We start from the raw sequence: 17,404 nt of genomic DNA on the forward strand, positions 1-17,404 counted from the left end.
AACTATCAAACATGTCAAGGTTGTTATATTGTGCTACTGATGATATTGACCTTGAAGGAAGTCTTGTCATGCCCCAAAAGTAGCCTTAGGCCTTAATCACACGTTTCTATAGGATCGCTATTTGTAAGCCAAAATCAGGATAGGGGGAACAACTATATGGCCATATTCACATGTTCAGTATCTGGTGAGTTTTTTACCTCTGTATCTGTAAGTGAAAACCAGGAGTGGAACAATCAGAGGAAAAGTATAATAGCCACATATGCACCACTTCTGCATTTATCACCCACTCCTGGTTTTGGCTTACAGTTACTGAGGTAAAATACTGAGGTAAAATACTGAAAGTGTGAATGTGACCTATATGAAAGAATCTGATTAAATCTGTTCTGTGTTTTGGAGCCACTTCCGGTTAGCTTACATCTACTGATGCAAAATACTGACATGTGAATGAGGCCTGAAAGTGACAAATGCAATCTAGTTTTCTGCTTGATTGTAATGTAAGCTAGCAATTCTGTTACTGCATTGAAAGAAGCTTTATGACATTTATTAGTCACAACAAATAAGAAAATGTAACTATTGGACACACTCGCAGTTGACAAGGAGCTTTCCGCTACAAAACAAGCATTTGTTACTAATTAACTTCATTCATGTACAAGTGATGTTGCAAGCACTGCTTCATATCTGAATATTAATTACACATATATTTTTTTCTACTGTAGTACTGTGTCATCATTTTAATTTAATTTATAGTATAATGGTTATGCCGCATTGATTTAATAATCACTCTAAACATCCCCTTGTGTCTCATTAGGACAATCACTATGCCTATAATGTTTAGGGGAGATGGATATCCAGGATCCTTCTTGGTAAGTCAGAAAGTGGAGAGCCTCTGCAAAAATCAGCTACCGCTCTGGAAGAATCCGCAGCGCATTGTATGGTGGCCTACTCATTAAAATAGACCGCATGTATTACTACTACATTTTTCCGAAAGCGGCCACTGCAGGAGATGACAATATATCACAGTGAGATTCAACTGCCAGATTAAGACCGCATTCGAAATTTTTTTCTTTTTTGTTCATACGAGAAAAACGGATCTTTTTTCGTCAGTGTGCTGGTTCCAATTTTCAACAATTTTTGGTCTAAGTGTTAGTTTTTACAATCAGTGGTGGCATCTGTTTTCTCTTATCTAATATATAATTGCCTAGAATACTACTTCCTGCAATTTGTGCCAACTTCCGTGGCTTTGTCCGGAGCTAATGTCCGGAGCTAATGTCCGGTGCTAATGTCCGGAGATTAATTGCCTAGAATACTACTTCCTGCAATTTGTGCCAACTTCCGTGGCTTTGTCCGGAGCTAATGTCCGGAGCTAATGTCCGGAGCTAATGTGCGGAGATAATGTCCGGAGCTAATGTCCGGAGCTAATGTCCGGAGATAAGTGACGTCAACAGTGTCCAGTGTCTGATTGGTTGCCGCCTGCTGCGAGCGACCAATCAGAAACGTGCCGTACTGTGACACACTCCGCCCGCCATTTTGGTGTGATTTTTGAATTTTTACCTCACAGCAAGTTTCTACTGCGTGGAGGCGGGCCCAGTGACGTTGCTCTTCAAGCTCCTGCCGAATTTCGTCAAAAAAATGATAATACCATTTACCAAAACTATATATATTTAGTTGTGAAGTGGTTCAGTGACATTTTCACACCAATTTTGAACTTTTGTTTGGTGTTTTCTCCATATACTGCCTATTATTTTGTCCAGTGTCTGATTGGTTGCCGCCTGCTGCGAGCGACCAATCAGAAACGTGCCGTACTGTGACACACTCCGCCCGCCATTTTGGTGTGATTTTTGAATTTTTACCTCACAGCAAGTTTCTACTGCGTGGAGGCGGGCCCAGTGACGTTGCTCTTCAAGCTCCTGCCGAATTTCGTCAAAAAAATGATAATACCATTTACCAAAACTATATATATTTAGTTGTGAAGTGGTTCAGTGACATTTTCACACCAATTTTGAACTTTTGTTTGGTGTATACTGCCATATACTGCCTATTATTTTTGTTCTTTCTTACTATTATTTATTAATTGTATTATTCTTACATTTGAATACATAAAGTATATATGGATTCTAGACTCCCGATTCTTTAGAATCGGGCTGCCATCTAGTAAAGAAAAATAAACATTTCTAAGCTTCTCCTACCTATTAGACAGTGAAATCCAAAGAGTAATAAGATGTCACCTGGATGGCATCTGTCTGCTGTACTTTTTTTATCCAATGACGTCAATGTGAAATTTTGATCCGCAAACCAGATCAAAATTGGACAATTCACTGTTGTTATTTGAAGACCATCAGTGCATGTGAAAATATAGAATATAATGGGTACATGTTCTCTCAGTGAAAAATAAGACTAGAACACGTATAACAGAGACCTACGAGACATCTGAAAAAAATCTTTATGACAGTGAGGGTGATCAATAGGTGGAACAGGTGGCCAAGAGAGGTAGTGAGTTTTCCTTCAACGGAAGTCTTCAAACAGAGGCTGGACAGACATCTGTCAGAGACGGTGTAGTGAATCCTGGATTGAGCAGGTGGTTGGACATGATGACTCTTGAGGTCCCTTCTAACTCTAACATACTATAATATCTATATACTGTGTTTCATGAGCGTTACATATAAATGCGAATGTTGCACCACTCAATGTATTCCTGAAAATTGGAGCTGTTTATCTACCATGTGTATAAAGCTTTAATTCACCAGTTCTTAAGGTACCTTCACACATAACGATATTGTTAACGATATCGTTGCTATTTGTGACGTAGCAACGATATCGTTAATGAAATCGTTATGTGTGACAGCGACCAACGATCAGGCCCCTGCTGGGAGATCGTTGGTCGCTGAACAAAGTCCAGAACTTTATTTCGTCGCTGGACTCCCTGGAGACATCGCTGGATCGGCGTGTGTGACACCGATCCAGCGATGTCTTTACTGGTAACCAGGGTAAACATCGGGTAACTAAGCGCAGGGCCACGCTTAGTAACCCGATGTTTACCCTGGTTACCATGCTAAAAGTAAAAAAAAACAAACACTAGATACTTACCTACCGCTGTCTGTCCTCCAGCGCTGTGCTCTGCTCTCCTCCTGTACTGGCTGTGAGCCGGAAAGCAGAGCGGTGACGTCACCGCTCTGCTTTCCGGCTCCCAGCCAGTACAGGAGGAGAGCAGAGAAGCAGAGCGCAGCGCTGGAGGACAGACAGCGGTAGGTAAGTATCTAGTGTTTTTTTTTACTTTTAGGATGGTAACCAGGGTAAACATCGGGTTACTAAGCGCGGCCCTGCGCTTAGTTACCCGATGTTTACCCTGGTTACCGGCATCGTTGGTCGCTGGAGAGCGGTCTGTGTGACAGCTCTCCAGCGACCAAACAGCGACGCTGCAGCGATCCGGATCGTTGTCGGTATCGCTGCAGCGTCGCTTAATGTGAAGGGGCCTTTACATTGCTAAAAGTTGCAATCATTGTTTTGATCTTTTCTAAGATAATCATTATCTCAAAGGGCTAGCTAATAATTTAATTTACAAATTGGAAAACCTTTTTTTCTGGAATCAGAACTACATTGTACACACTTCAGTATTATTACACAATTATCTGTCCATTAGAAACAACCTACAACTCACCTTCAGCTCCTTGATTTTGGTTGGAGTTGTCACTTCCTCCCCTTCTTCCTCTTCCTCGTGGTGAGATGGTTCATGGTTTTTCTCTGGTGTAGACTCATGGTTTTCATTGACTGCAGCCTGTTTAGAAAATCCTGAAAACAGCAATGAGTTATGTCAATAATAGGGGGCAAAATTAATTTAAAGGGGTCATCCACCCAGTATTTTTTTCTTGCTTAAATGCAAATTATTGAAATCAAATTTGCAATTTCATTAAAAATGTTGCATCATTTTTCATCAGTTGCCTCTGTGTTTCACTGTTGATGCTGGCTGAATAATAAATTAACTGAGAATCCATCAGTAAACTCGCTATGATGGTCTAACAAAGAGTTTTTAAGTGTTTCCTCTGTCTTTTCTTCTGCTCCTCTCAGCTGATTTATGATATGACCACAAACCACATCAACATTGAATGTGTAGGAACACAAAGAGCCTGCAAAAGCCAAATGGAGCAACACGTTTAGTCAAACCCAATAGCAAAAAATAATTTTTAGTGGCAAATACATCCATTTAAGTAAAAAAGAAATCCCAAAGGTGTACAACTCCTTTAAGTTTTAATATGTAACCTGTTGACTATTAAGGGTATGGGAATATGATGTTTTTTACATGGTTTTTAAAGTGGGTAAAGCCCTCACTAGGATCTATTCATTACATTCTCTCTCTATACAGAGACTGTTCCACGATTAGTTTCCTTAAAGGGAATCTGTCAGCAGGTATTTGATATGTAAGCTGAAGACAGCATGAGGCAGGGGTTAAAATACAGATTTCTGGGATGCCTAAAGGTACTGTCACACTAGACGATATCGCTAGCGATCCGTGACGTTGCAGCGTCCTCGCTAGCGATATCGTCCAGTGTGACAGGCAGCAACGATCAGGCCCCTGCTGGGGGATCGCTGGTCGGGGAAGAAAGTCCAGAACTTTATTTGGTCGCTGGACTCCCTGTAGACATCGCTGAATCGGCGTGTGTGACACCGATTCAGCGATGTCTTTGCTGGTAACCAGGGTAAACATCGGGTAACTAAGCGCAGGGCCGCGCTTAGTAACCCGATGTTTACCCTGGTTACCATCCTAAAAGTAAAAAAACAAACACTACATACTTACCTACCGCTCTCTGTCCTCCAGCGCTGTGCTTCTCTGCACTCCTCCTGTACTGGCTGTGAGCGTCGGTCAGCCGGAAAGCAGAGCGGTGATGTCACCGCTCTGCTTTCTGGCTGCCCGGCGCTCACAGCCAGACCAGAGAAGCAGAGCGCCGAGGACAGACAGCGGAAGGTAAGTATGTAGCGTTTGTTTTTTTACTTTTTAGGATGGTAACCAGGGTAAACATCGGGTTACTAAGCGCGGCCCTGCGCTTAGTTACCCGATGTTTACCCTGGTTACCGGGGACCTCGGGATCGTTGGTCGCTGGAGAGCTGTCTGTGTGACAGCTCTCCAGCGACCAAACAGCGACGCTGCAGCGATCCGGATCGTTGTCGGTATCGCTGCAGCGTCGCTATGTGTGACGGTACCTTTACTTATCAAGCTCCGATGTTTTGTTTGCTTACAACGATTGTTTTAGCATCAGGAGTTAATCAATGCTGGGACAAAGCAGCACGAGCCTCCTGGTCTGACACGCCCCCTTTTGTGATAATTACCTCACTGTCTATGAACATGGTATATACAATGCCTGGTGTGGGCGGGGGCAGCTTACTCAGCTCCGCTGAATTACTAAATCTAAAAGCTCTGATTGTGTCAGAACGGCTGCACCCAGTAAACTAAGTGATACATCGTTGGATTCAGCTTCTCTTTGCCTACATCAAGCTGCTCTCAGATAAGGTAGCACAAATCTGTTGACAGATTCCCTTTAAGCCTTTGGACCTATACTCACCTCCTTCATGACTCTGAGACAGTGTGTACCGTTTGCTGGCGGACCGCTTGAAGTTAGGGGCAGGCCTATCTATCAAAGCGCTTGCTTGCTGCGTCTGGGCTTGTGTTCGTCCACTGTATCTGAATTTTGAGCCCATCACTAGGAAACCTTTAGGGGCAGGTTCTGGGGACACCAGTCTGGAATATGAAACGAAAGGTTTTAACGTTTCTTCTTTGCACACAGCACAGAGTGTTTATACAAAAATATTTTCCGCCTGCTGTGTTATTATAGACGTGGCCTGCTCACAGAAAACATTGTCATTCTTCTCCAGCCTACTCTGACCCTACACATGGCGCTGTCACTGCAGTGCCATCATGATCTGCATATTAACTCAGCTGTCATGTGTTGGGATGAGATATGCCAACCCTCTTGTCCTGAACATGAACAAGATGTAACCTGCATATTAATGCTCTGAGCTGCATTCATTATTAGAACCATTTTACAGAATAAGTAGTCTTGTGAAAAACGTGCTCTGGAAGGAGAACAATTCTATTTTTTTATGAAACTCATTATTTTAGTTGTTTAGTGAATTGTTGTTAGTTTCTGGTCGGCTTAAAGGGGGTTGGAGAAAAAAGCCTAAAGGCAGAAAAGGGAATAAAATACCAAATCAACCATTACTTACTGGACATTACTAGTTGATTCAATACCATTGCTGCCAGTCTCTTTATACTTCCCTGCAGAGGTCACATGCCATATACTGTATATCCATGTGACTACTGCTTTATTGGCCTCAGTGGTCTTGTGCCGTTCACCTCACTGTCACAGCGGACGCCAGTAACTGGCAGCAGTGGTCACATAATGGCGTATATAATTCTGATAGAAAAGTAATTTGTGGGGAGCAGTGGTGTTATAGTGGAAGGGGATTCCTCAGGTAAGTCATGGCTATTTGCCTTATGTAGTAAATGGCATAAAATAAACCAAGTACTTTAAATCGTAAAACAAAACATTAAACCGTCATACACTTTATATAAAATCTCTGCTGATTTTGGTTGAATCGGTCAACTCTCCCCAACAGATGATGCTGGCGATGATAAGTGGTTTGACTTTAATGGACGATCATTTTGTTCTGCAGAGAGATAAACGGCTGCTGGATGCGTCTGCCAGCAACTTCCGGTACTCCACTACCCGCCCAGAGGACCCATGAATGCTCAGCACAGAGATAGATTTTTGCCAAAAGGTATCTAATGTTTTTTGATCCTGACTTCACTAGATGTGACCATGGTGGTACAATACAATGGTGTATTTTGCACCAATAAAATTAGAGAAAGTATTCGGGATGCATTTTCTCCTCTTAATTAAATCCCGTGCATTTGGAACGGATTGGTTCAATTTCTTTTTAAGCATCATGTGAACACGTCATAACTTTTTTTTTTTTTACTTTGGATTAATGACCCCAGATGAAGATGTTGGCGAAACCGGCATTTGTTCGGGTGGGTGTTTAAGAGGTCCGCCTACAATTATTTATTCTTTTAATTATCTTGAACATTGGTATTCTTATGTTTTGTATTATCTGGGGTAATGTTTTATATATATAACTACATACTTTTTTTTTCCTGTGCTGAACACATCCGATGATTCAATGTTGAACTAAGAAATTCTTCCTTAAACATTTAGGTGTCCTGCATTGGTTTTTGTTTTATTGCATGTTTTTTTTTTTTTTTTTAATAATTGCTATATATGTGATTGTTTTGTACCATGAGCTCTTTTCTCCTGACATCTGCATGTTGTTGTTTGCTTCTAAACCGATTTGTATTTTTTTAAGGTTCTTGGTATATTCCAAAAAAGAGCTATTTAATTCTTTATGTGAGCTAATATCTTTCTATGTGTTAATTGGTGTTTACTTGGATAAAAAAGTCTAAAAGTACAATTACAGCTTGCCAATGACTATGCCCACTTCTCTCAGCTGATATTCTCTATTGTTATTTTTACAGAAAAACAGAGAATATTCAGCTAGTGTTTGTTGGGATTTAGGGAGGCTCTGATACCATCAGTTGGCCTTCATTCTGTCAGGTTTCATTTGGTGGATGTGACATCATAGTTTGCTACGCTATTCTATCTAGTAAAAATGGAGACCTGAAGGATACTCTCAGTCATTGGGATCTGTCATAGCTTTTGCTTCAATTTGTAATACAATACAAATACAAACTAATGACAATAACCCTCCGCCCCATGATGGAGATTGAAATACTAACCTGAAAAACGTGTGATGTTCTATGCAGACTTTCCAAAGCCGCTTGGCCGCTCTGTGATTAGGTAGTTTGAATCCGATCGTGCTTTCAAACTGCTCATACTACAACAGATAATAAGGAAAAGATAATACTCTAAACAAATAAGAAAACCTCCAGATGAAAGTTGTAGAAATGTTGACACCAATCCTAGATACAACATTCCTCTCCTTTCCTGTGTCTCTCTATAACACTTGTCGGGTCACTTACCTCCCCTGGTCGGATCTTAATGTAAAAGTTGCTTCTTTTGTAAGAAATCTTTAAGATTTTAGGCCATGCAAACCGGTTTATTCGCAACCTGTCTCTGTAGATCAGGAGCCCATTTGCACAAACTCCCAGCATTATATCTATACCTTCAGAGTCCTACAGAGACAAGGAAAAAAACAAGTCAGGATTAGATACATAGGACAACTTGAGCTATTACTAGCCACAAAGAGGTTGCAGTAACATCCTCCATAATCCTCCAATTCCGAACCTCCTACTTCCATCTCCAAGACTTTTCTTGTACTGCACCATTTTTCTGCAATGCACTACTGAAAACAATCAGTTTAGTTCCCAATATCCATAGTTTTAAGAGTGCGCTGATATTTGTAGACTGGCTCATCACATCACCTGATTAATCTAACTGTTCTCAGTTCTCACTTTCTACATTTTTCACAGAATTTGGTCCTTTCTATCTGTTCCCACACCCTCCCAAGCACATAGTAGCACTTTTTATCTGAACACATACAGATATTGGCTGATGACTGGTTCATGCAGATTTAAATTAATGCTTTTATTTCTTATAAAGTTGGCAGGATAGCCGACTACAAGCACTTTTGACCTTGTCTTACTCATTTTCCTTCATACAGTGGCTTGTGAAAGTATTCACACACACCCATCCCCTTTGGCATTTTTTTCTGTTTTCGTGTCTACCTCATAACCTGGAATGCCACTTTTTTATGGCTAGCACCAGTTCCTGTAACGAACATGCCTACAACTGGTTTTCCTTTTATTGTGAAGCAAACAACAAATAGAACAAAATTACTGAAAACGTCAGAGTGCATAACTATTCACCCCTCCCCCACCCAGAGTCAGTACTTTGTAGTGCCTCCTTTTTTCGTTAATTACAGCTGCAAGTCGCTTTGGATAAGTCGCTATGAGCTTTCCACATCTTGCCACTGAGATTTTTGTAAATTGTAAAACTGCTCCAGCTCCTTCAAGTTAGATGGTTTCCTCTAGTGAACAGCAAACTTCAAGTCTGAATACAGATTCTCAATTGGATTAAGGTCTGGGCTTTGACTAGGCCACTCCAAAACATTTACACGATACCCCTAAAACCACTCGAGTATTGCTTTAGCAGTATGCTTTGGGCCATTGTCTTGTTGGAAGGTGAACCTCCGTCCCAGTCTCAAGTCACTGACAGACTGAAACAGGTTTTGCTGAAGAATCTCACTATGTTTCGCACCATCCATGTTCTCCTCAACTCAGGCCATTTTTCCTGTCCTTTTTGCCGAAAAACATCCTTACAGCATGATGCTGCCACCACCATATTTCACTGTGGGGATGGGGTTCTTGGGGTGATGAACTGTGTTGGATTGATGCTAGACACAACATTTACTTTGGTGGCCAAAAAGTTCAATTTTGGTCTTATCTGACCACAGAACCTTCCTCAATACATTTGTGGAGTCCTCTTTTGTCAAACTGAAAACAAGCCTTACATTTTTTGTGCGTAAGTAAAGGCTTTTTTTCTGCCATCTGTTTAGCCCTCTCTTGGCAGGTTTGTTGTGGCACCATGTTCTTTCGATTTGATAATGGATTTGATGGTGCTCCTGGGAATCATCAGAGATTATTTTGTTTTTAATAACCCAGCCCTGACTTGTATGTACTTCTCAACAACTTTGTCCCTGACTTGATTGGAGATCTTCATGGTGTTTGGTTAGTGGTACCTCTTGCTTAATGGTGTTGCAGCTTCTGTGGCCTTTCAGAAAAGGTGTGTATATACTGACAGACTATGTGACACTTAGATTGCACACAGGTGAACTTCCTATCACTAAGCTTGTGACTTATGAAGGTAATTGCTTGCACCAGAAATTTTAAGGGGCGTCATAGCAAAAGGGCTGAATACAAATGCACATACCAAATTTGTTATTGATCCCATAAATTTAATGTATGCCAATATTTTTCTCACTTCACCAACTTAGACTATTTAGTGCTGATGCAGCACGCACAAATCGGATTATAAAAATATTTAAACACAGGTGGTAATGTAACAAAATAGGTAAAAAGCCAAGGGGTGTCTAAAATACCTTTCCAAGCCACTGCAGATATAAGCTCTTGTGCGCAGCACCTCATTCCTATGTTTCCTATATCTTTTTTCAAAAACATCGCCATTCTTGTCCATAACTGTGCAGCTCAGCACTATTCACTTGAGGTGAATTAGCTGCCCAGATATTCCCCACAAACATTGTCATTATTGCTAGAGAACAAATAGACCTTTTTTTCTAATTTAAGACAACCCTCTCAAAAGCAAATGCTTAATTAATCCATTTCTATATTGTTATTATCAAAATGAACTCTGGTGAAGGAACTGGTTCGGGTGATTCAGATGTAATTTGTCAGCTCCTAAGCTAGTAGTCTAAGCTGTTGTAAATCTGCAATTTTATCTTCCTGTCTTCTCATGAAATAACAAAGGAGGAATTGCTGAGATATCTTTTGCTCAAATGCTCCGCCTACTATTAGGGCGCAGTCAGATGGCCGTATAAACCAGAGCGAGATCAGAACGCAGTGCTAGGACTGGCCGATAGCTGTCCCGACCCTAGCGTGACAACGCATGAGGTTTAACAATGATAAATGTAAGGTTATACACATGGGAAGAAGAAATCAATATCACCATTACACACTGAATGGGAAACCACTGGGTAAATCTGACAGGGAGAAGGACTTGGGGATCCTAGTTAATGATAAACTTACCTGGAGCAGCCAGTGCCAGGCAGCAGCTGCCAAGGCAAACAGGATCATGGGGTGCATTAAAAGAGGTCTGGATACACATGATGAGAGCATTATACTGCCTCTGTACAAATCCCTAGTTAGACCGCACATGGAGTACTGTGTCCAGTTTTGGGCACCGGTGCTCAGGAAGGATATAATGGAACTAGAGAGAGTACAAAGGAGGGCAACAAAATTAATAAAGGGGATGGGAGAACTACAATACCCAGATAGATTAGCGAAATTAGGATTATTTAGTCTAGTAAAAAGACGACTGAGGGGCGATCTAATAACCATGTATAAGTATATAAGGGGACAATACAAATATCTCGCTGAGGATCTGTTTATACCAAGGAAGGTGACGGGCACAAGGGGGCATTCTTTGCGTCTGGAGGAGAGAAGGTTTTTCCACCAACATAGAAGAGGATTCTTTACTGTTAGGGCAGTGAGAATCTGGAATTGCTTGCCTGAGGAGGTGGTGATGGCGAACTCAGTCGAGGGGTTCAAGAGAGGCCTGGATGTCTTCCTGGAGCAGAACAATATTGTATCATACAATTAGGTTCTGTAGAAGGACGTAGATCTGGGGATTTATTATGATGGAATAAAGGCTGAACTGGATGGACAAATGTCTTTTTTCGGCCTTACTAACTTACTATGTTACAACATTATATATTTCAAGATATAAAGAGACCAGTAGCGCTTCTAACCTCAAAAAACCCGCAGCAAGTAATGATACAAATCCACCCTTTTGTATCGAAGTCTATAAAAGTGATAAATAATATTATATTATTATTTTTACCCAGCACAGGTATAATATTATTTAACATTATATATTTCCATGCAGCTGTCATGCTCGATTTGGGAGAGTTGACTGCCAATCCATGCACTGCGTTCCCATCTTGCTCCAATTTATATGACCGTCTGACGGCACCCTTAGAGGAATTGTCATTTAAGCAGTAGTTTCCTCTTAAACCAAATCTCATTTGCAGGCCTTTCTTACAATTCTTGAATTTATGAGTATGAAAAAGGATCATTCAAAACCACCTGACTGGGTATTGAGCTTTGTGTCCCATTACCTTGGCATGGTGAAGATCGACTCCATACATTGACAGCTTCTTGGCATTTTCTAGAAAATGAATTTCGGCCTCAGCAGGAGTCATTCCTCTGGTTAGAGATATACAAATATGAAAATAAATAAATGTGGAATACAGCTTAAACCCAAACATATAGCAAAAGCAAATACACGTAGAGTTGTAATGGAAGCTATGTACACTGAACAAAAATATATACTCAACATTTTTGTTTTTGCTCCCATTTTTCATGAGCTGAACTCAGAGATATAAGACTTTTTCAATGTGCACAAAAGTCCTTTTGCCCTCAAAAATAGTTCACAGATGTGTCTACATCTGTGTTAGTGAGCAGTTCTCATTTGCCGAGATAATCTATCCACTTCACAGGTGTGGCATATCCAGATGCTGATTATTTAGCATGATTATTGCCGGTGTGTCTTAGGCTGTTGGAGAGGTGTTCTCCTCACGGAAGAATCCCGGTTTTCACTGTACAGGGCAGATGGCAGACTACTTGTACTACTTGTATGGTTTTGTGTGGGTGAGCGGTTTGATGATGTCAACGTTGTGAATCGAGTGGCCCATGGTGGCGGTGAAGTTATGGTATGGTCTAGGGTATGTTATGGATAACAAGCACAGGTGCATATTATTAATGCCATTTTGAATGAACAGAGATATCATGACGAGATCCTGAGGCCCATTGTTGTGCCATTCATTCACAACCATCACCTCATGTTGCCGCACGATAATGCACATTCCCATGTTGCAAGGATCTGTACACAACTCCTGGAAGCTGAAAACATCCCAGTTCTTGCATGGCCGGCATACTCTACGGATATTTCACCAATTGACCATGTTTAGGATGCTCTGAATCTGCATATACGACAGTTCAAGTTCCTGCCAATATCAGACAACTTTGCACAGCCATTGAAGAGGAGTGGACCAAAATTGCACAGCCTACAATGAACAACCATGTCAACTTTATGTGAAGTATATGTGTTGCACTGCGTGAGGTAAATGGTGGTCACACCAGATACTGACTGGTTTTCTGATCACCCCAATATTGTACAACTGCACATTTTAGAGTGACCTTTTATTGTGTGCACGCCTGTGCAATAATCTTGTCTTATCAGCATCTGGATATGCCACACTCGTGAGGTGGATGGATTGTCTCGGCAAAGGAGAAGAGCTCACGAACACAGAGCTAGACTATTTTGTGAACAATATTTCAGAGAAAAAGGGCCTTTTGGGTACATTGAAAAAGTCTTAGATCTTTGAGTTCACCTCACGAAAAATGGCAGCAATAACAAAAGTGTTGCGTTTATATTTTTGTTCAGTATACATAGGGTGGTGTCAGATAAACTAGTTTTTCCATGTAGATAATCGCAGTCTTCTGAATCCTTAGTAGTGACACAGGACAAACAATGGTAAGCAGTGTTCCCCTATCACATGATACAACATCTGCAGGGGTAAGGTACAGAACTTCCGACCTCACTGCCACATAGAGAATGTTCATTGTTTCTGAAAGGGCCTTAGCTTCTCTGCATCCGTCTCACCTGCCAAGGCAGGACTAGCATTGCTTTTTCTGTCCTCACTCTAGTGTTACAGACTGGAGGTATTTTTTATCCCGCTTTGGCCCTAGGGTGAAAGTGTGGGATGCGTGTATCGATAAGTGCCGCAAGTACTAGCAAAGAAAGTGGGTTACACTTGCAGAACATTGTAAGCAGATCTGAGCATCTATGAAAAATATGCAACAGCTTCATATTTCACTCATAGACCGCAACCAACATTACTATCTTAGGATATGATCTGATCTGAAACCCCTTTGAAAAAACATCCAGAAAATGCTCAAATGAACGAACCCATGCATTTCTATATAAAAAGCAACTGGCTGTCCATATGTTCAGTCTCTTGAGTGTTTTAACTGCTTCAGGTTTCCAAAGACACTAATTGGTTAAAAGAAGCTGCTCAACACTTTAAAATGCAAGTCAATCTGAAGGCTCAAAAGATGCCCGGCTGCCTATCTGAATGTTTTGCCAGAATTTTTGCTCAAAAAACCACTCGTGGTTTCTTCATTATTGAATGGAGTTCAAAACACATCCAGAAAATGATAATATAAAAGATGCCACACAAATAGCAGGAAAAACGCTAAAACAAAACCTACTGGCGAACAAAGAATATGAAAAAGTGCCCAGGAAACTACTTCAAAAGATGCCAAAAAATGCTTCATGAAAAAAAAATGCTGGTGATTCCTTAAGTATCAGTCTAAAAAAAGGAATCATATGCACATACTCAGAGGGTCCTTACACCTTTCAGCTGATTTTTATTAAATATCACACCAATGTCTTGTAGCATTCCTAATTTATTACTTGTCTTATATTCTTCACCTGCATTCACATTTATGCAGCCTTCAGAGCAGAACTCTCCCTGCCACCAGATTGATATGATGATTTGCATTTCAGGAAGCATGGTCCGATCATTCATGACATGTGGTGCACCACATAGCTTTGCAGGAGCTCAGGTAAACTAATAGGAATTTGCTCATCAAATATGTCAGAATTGTGAATGCAGCTCTTGAGTACCTAACTCAGGACCAGTACAATACAAGACATTAACTCAGCCCTTATTATTATTAAGTTCTATCTATATATAAACTGTGATTGAGTTCAATATTAATTATTTAAACAGTCAACCTGGATGCTATTAGCTTTATACCTCATCTATATGCTGTTACCTGTATGTCTTGTGCAGCTCCATTACTCTTTCTTCCAGCTCTCTCGTCTGATTAGGGGAGAATCGAAGTTCACTCACATAATTCCCATGATGTTCTTCGGGGTCATAGTCACCAAGTTCAGCTTGTACAGTATAAGAGCCCAGTAGGGCATGAGTAACAAAAGAGCAGGGTAGGCGGCCACTGATGATGTCCGCACGTAACTGTAGGCACAGATAATACCTGCCAAAAATTATGAAAATAAACTGAAATAGAAGATTTGAGTTTGGACAAAGCTGAGTAATGAAAGCCCTTATTTAAAGAGAACCTCTCACCAGTTTTTGCTCTTATTATACTCTCGATGCCTCCATGAGTATTGCATTTTTGATTTTTTTTTATATTTTTTGTATTTTTTGTATTTCAGACATACAGTTCGATACATATGGGCCTTTTTATTTATTGCACCCAATATTCTATTTTTTATTGTATTTACCAAGGGCACATTTTATGCATTTCATTGCCTATTTGATGCACTAATTAAAAAGGCCGATATCTTTGGAACCATATTCCATATTTAAAAACCAAAAAAACAGAATCTACACTGACGTAGCGGGAAAAGGAAAAAAGAGATAAAGTGGTCAATACTGACCTCAAGACAGGTCCTCCTTAAGAATAAACATGATTGTCACTACTTATTAGAATATAGCAGACTTCATTTTTTTTAAAGATGCATCCAGTATTACTATGTGAGTAGTTTAATAACAGAAGTGTTGTATTTTATTTTGTATTTTCTTTGCTAAGACATCAATTCCTTAATATCTTTTAATTTTTTTGAACGCACCATGCAAACAAAATTAAAGAGGCACAACAAAAAATGTATGAATAGGGGAAGTATTTTCACACCACTGCGTATAGGAAATCTATCATATTGAAAATTCAGCCCAATCTAAAAGCCGCATGATACAGAGCTGGAGAAGCTAAGAAGATTGATAAATGATTTTGTGGGAAAAGTTTCATTGGAACTTGTAGTTTATTAAATTATATCCATGCTCAATATGGAGTTTTTCGTTTTACAATGTGTCCAAAAATATATTGGGTGTCCATGATTTTTTTCAAAGCTGTCCAAAAAAAAAAATAAAGTTTCCAGCTCTGGTGTACGGCCCCATTTCCCTCTGTGTTGGTATCTCTAACACTGAGAGAAAATAGCTTTTACAGACTTGTAACATTTTTGCGAAGCTAGATAAAGTACTTACAGACACTCTGCAACTCCCTAACAGTTGGTCAGATCTGTTTTCTCTGTGTAAGACATGTAACGACAGACAACCCTGCTCTACTCACTGATCTCACTGCCAGCAACTACTGTGATTACAGGTGGGGGAGGGGAGTAGAGCTGAGCTGTGTGCCATTACAAACACTTCTTGCAGCTCTATTTTTTATGGCAGTCAGTGAGTGGGGAGAAAGAGTAAAGCAGAGCTGTTTGCATCTGTAGCTCTCATTTCACAACACTGTTAACTCTGCTCTACTCTTCCACTCCCAAAGATGAATCTTTACTAACGCCCCATTTGGTTTTCTCCAGATTAGAATCTAAACTATAAAAGCTATTATCTACACAATGGAGATAACAAGTTAGATTTTATGTTTTATGTGTCAGCTCTGCAGCCACTGCTTCATGATGTAGCCAGTTTTGCATGCTAAAACGGGAGAAATGTCCTTTTTTTAATGAATAAAATACAAGTGCTACTAAATATTTTCTCACTAAATTATATATTAATCTCTGTGGCTTTTTTCCTACTTTCTGCCATGCTGCCTGCAGATAAGACAGTATTTTCAATGTTTCAGGTTCATTTTAAGCCACCTTCGGAGTTTGTCCCTGCTTTGGTTATGTTTCTGTGGCTAGCGTTACTCATTTTCTATACAATTGTAGAGTAGAATTTATTATGTGTCTAACATTTCTTAAATTAGAGAGGATTTATCACTTATTCAAAAAAGTAGGTAAATACATTTTTCCCTAGAGCTCCTCTGATTCTGCCACTTTTTTCCATTTTCAGCTGCGTCACTTCATTTCAGAGACATTTACAGTTGTTGATTTTGGAGTGCAGTATGTGAAATCTCTTCTTGCAGACCAAGTAGGAGTTTATTCAGCCTTTTCTGGAGGTGTGCACTTTCATCACTCCCAGTTGCTGCCATTCACAAATCGGCAGTTGATCTAGCAGATTTAGATACTGCTAAGCTGTAATAAGCAGTATCTGGGAGTGAAGGGTAAAAGCACTACACTTTAAATGGTGAAGAAACACTCAGATGAACAGCTAGAAGAGATTTCACATACTAGGCTTCACAAGCATCAAAAATGAATATCTCTGCAATGGAGTGACGTAGCACAAAATGGAAAAGAGAGTCAAAATTATGGAAACTCGATTTTTGAACAAGTTATGGGTTGTCACGTACAGTGTAGGAAAGACTAAGTAAAACACGAAGGGATGAGGGGAAGGGAGTCCAACACTAGGAAAGGGAGGAGTGGAGACCGCTAGGTAGATCTAAAGTCACGCTGTCTGCCAAAAACGTCCCTATATAGGTTTTGCACCTATCACTGAGCAGGAAACTACCTGACTCTGGCGATAATCCCTACTTAAGGAATGACGGGTTGTGCACTAGTCGATCCCCACTATCACTAAAGACAATTGGGATAGACGAACAAGGGGAACACTTATCTTGAGTAGAAGGGTTAAGAAGGTGTCTACAAGGCCAAACGCAGAGACCTTCTGCAGATAGATGCAGTGTGACTGTCTGTAGCCTCTGACACACCCATTACATGGGTCCTCTATAAAGAAGATCTGTCAGCTATCC

The 17,404-nt window shown here is 40.4% G+C and overlaps 1 protein-coding gene across 3 annotated transcripts in view; it reads right to left on the reverse strand.

Annotated features, from left to right (window-relative positions):
• The window catches only part of EPB41L1 (erythrocyte membrane protein band 4.1 like 1), a 195,515-nt gene that overhangs the window by 34,552 nt on the left and 143,559 nt on the right, over window positions 1-17,404 (reverse strand). For all 3 annotated transcript variants that reach the window (XM_069752308.1, XM_069752309.1, XM_069752310.1), the window contains exons 8-13: window positions 14,585-14,803; window positions 11,860-11,947; window positions 8,027-8,179; window positions 7,784-7,881; window positions 5,553-5,728; window positions 3,656-3,786 (exon numbers count right to left, since the gene is read on the reverse strand). In XM_069752308.1, the coding sequence (XP_069608409.1) occupies window positions 3,656-3,786; window positions 5,553-5,728; window positions 7,784-7,881; window positions 8,027-8,179; window positions 11,860-11,947; window positions 14,585-14,803 (865 nt within the window). The remainder of the gene's footprint in view (window positions 1-3,655; window positions 3,787-5,552; window positions 5,729-7,783; window positions 7,882-8,026; window positions 8,180-11,859; window positions 11,948-14,584; window positions 14,804-17,404) is intronic.

This window comes from Ranitomeya imitator, chromosome 2, assembly GCF_032444005.1.
Source record: "Ranitomeya imitator isolate aRanImi1 chromosome 2, aRanImi1.pri, whole genome shotgun sequence".
Classification (NCBI taxonomy): Eukaryota; Metazoa; Chordata; class Amphibia; order Anura; family Dendrobatidae; genus Ranitomeya; species Ranitomeya imitator.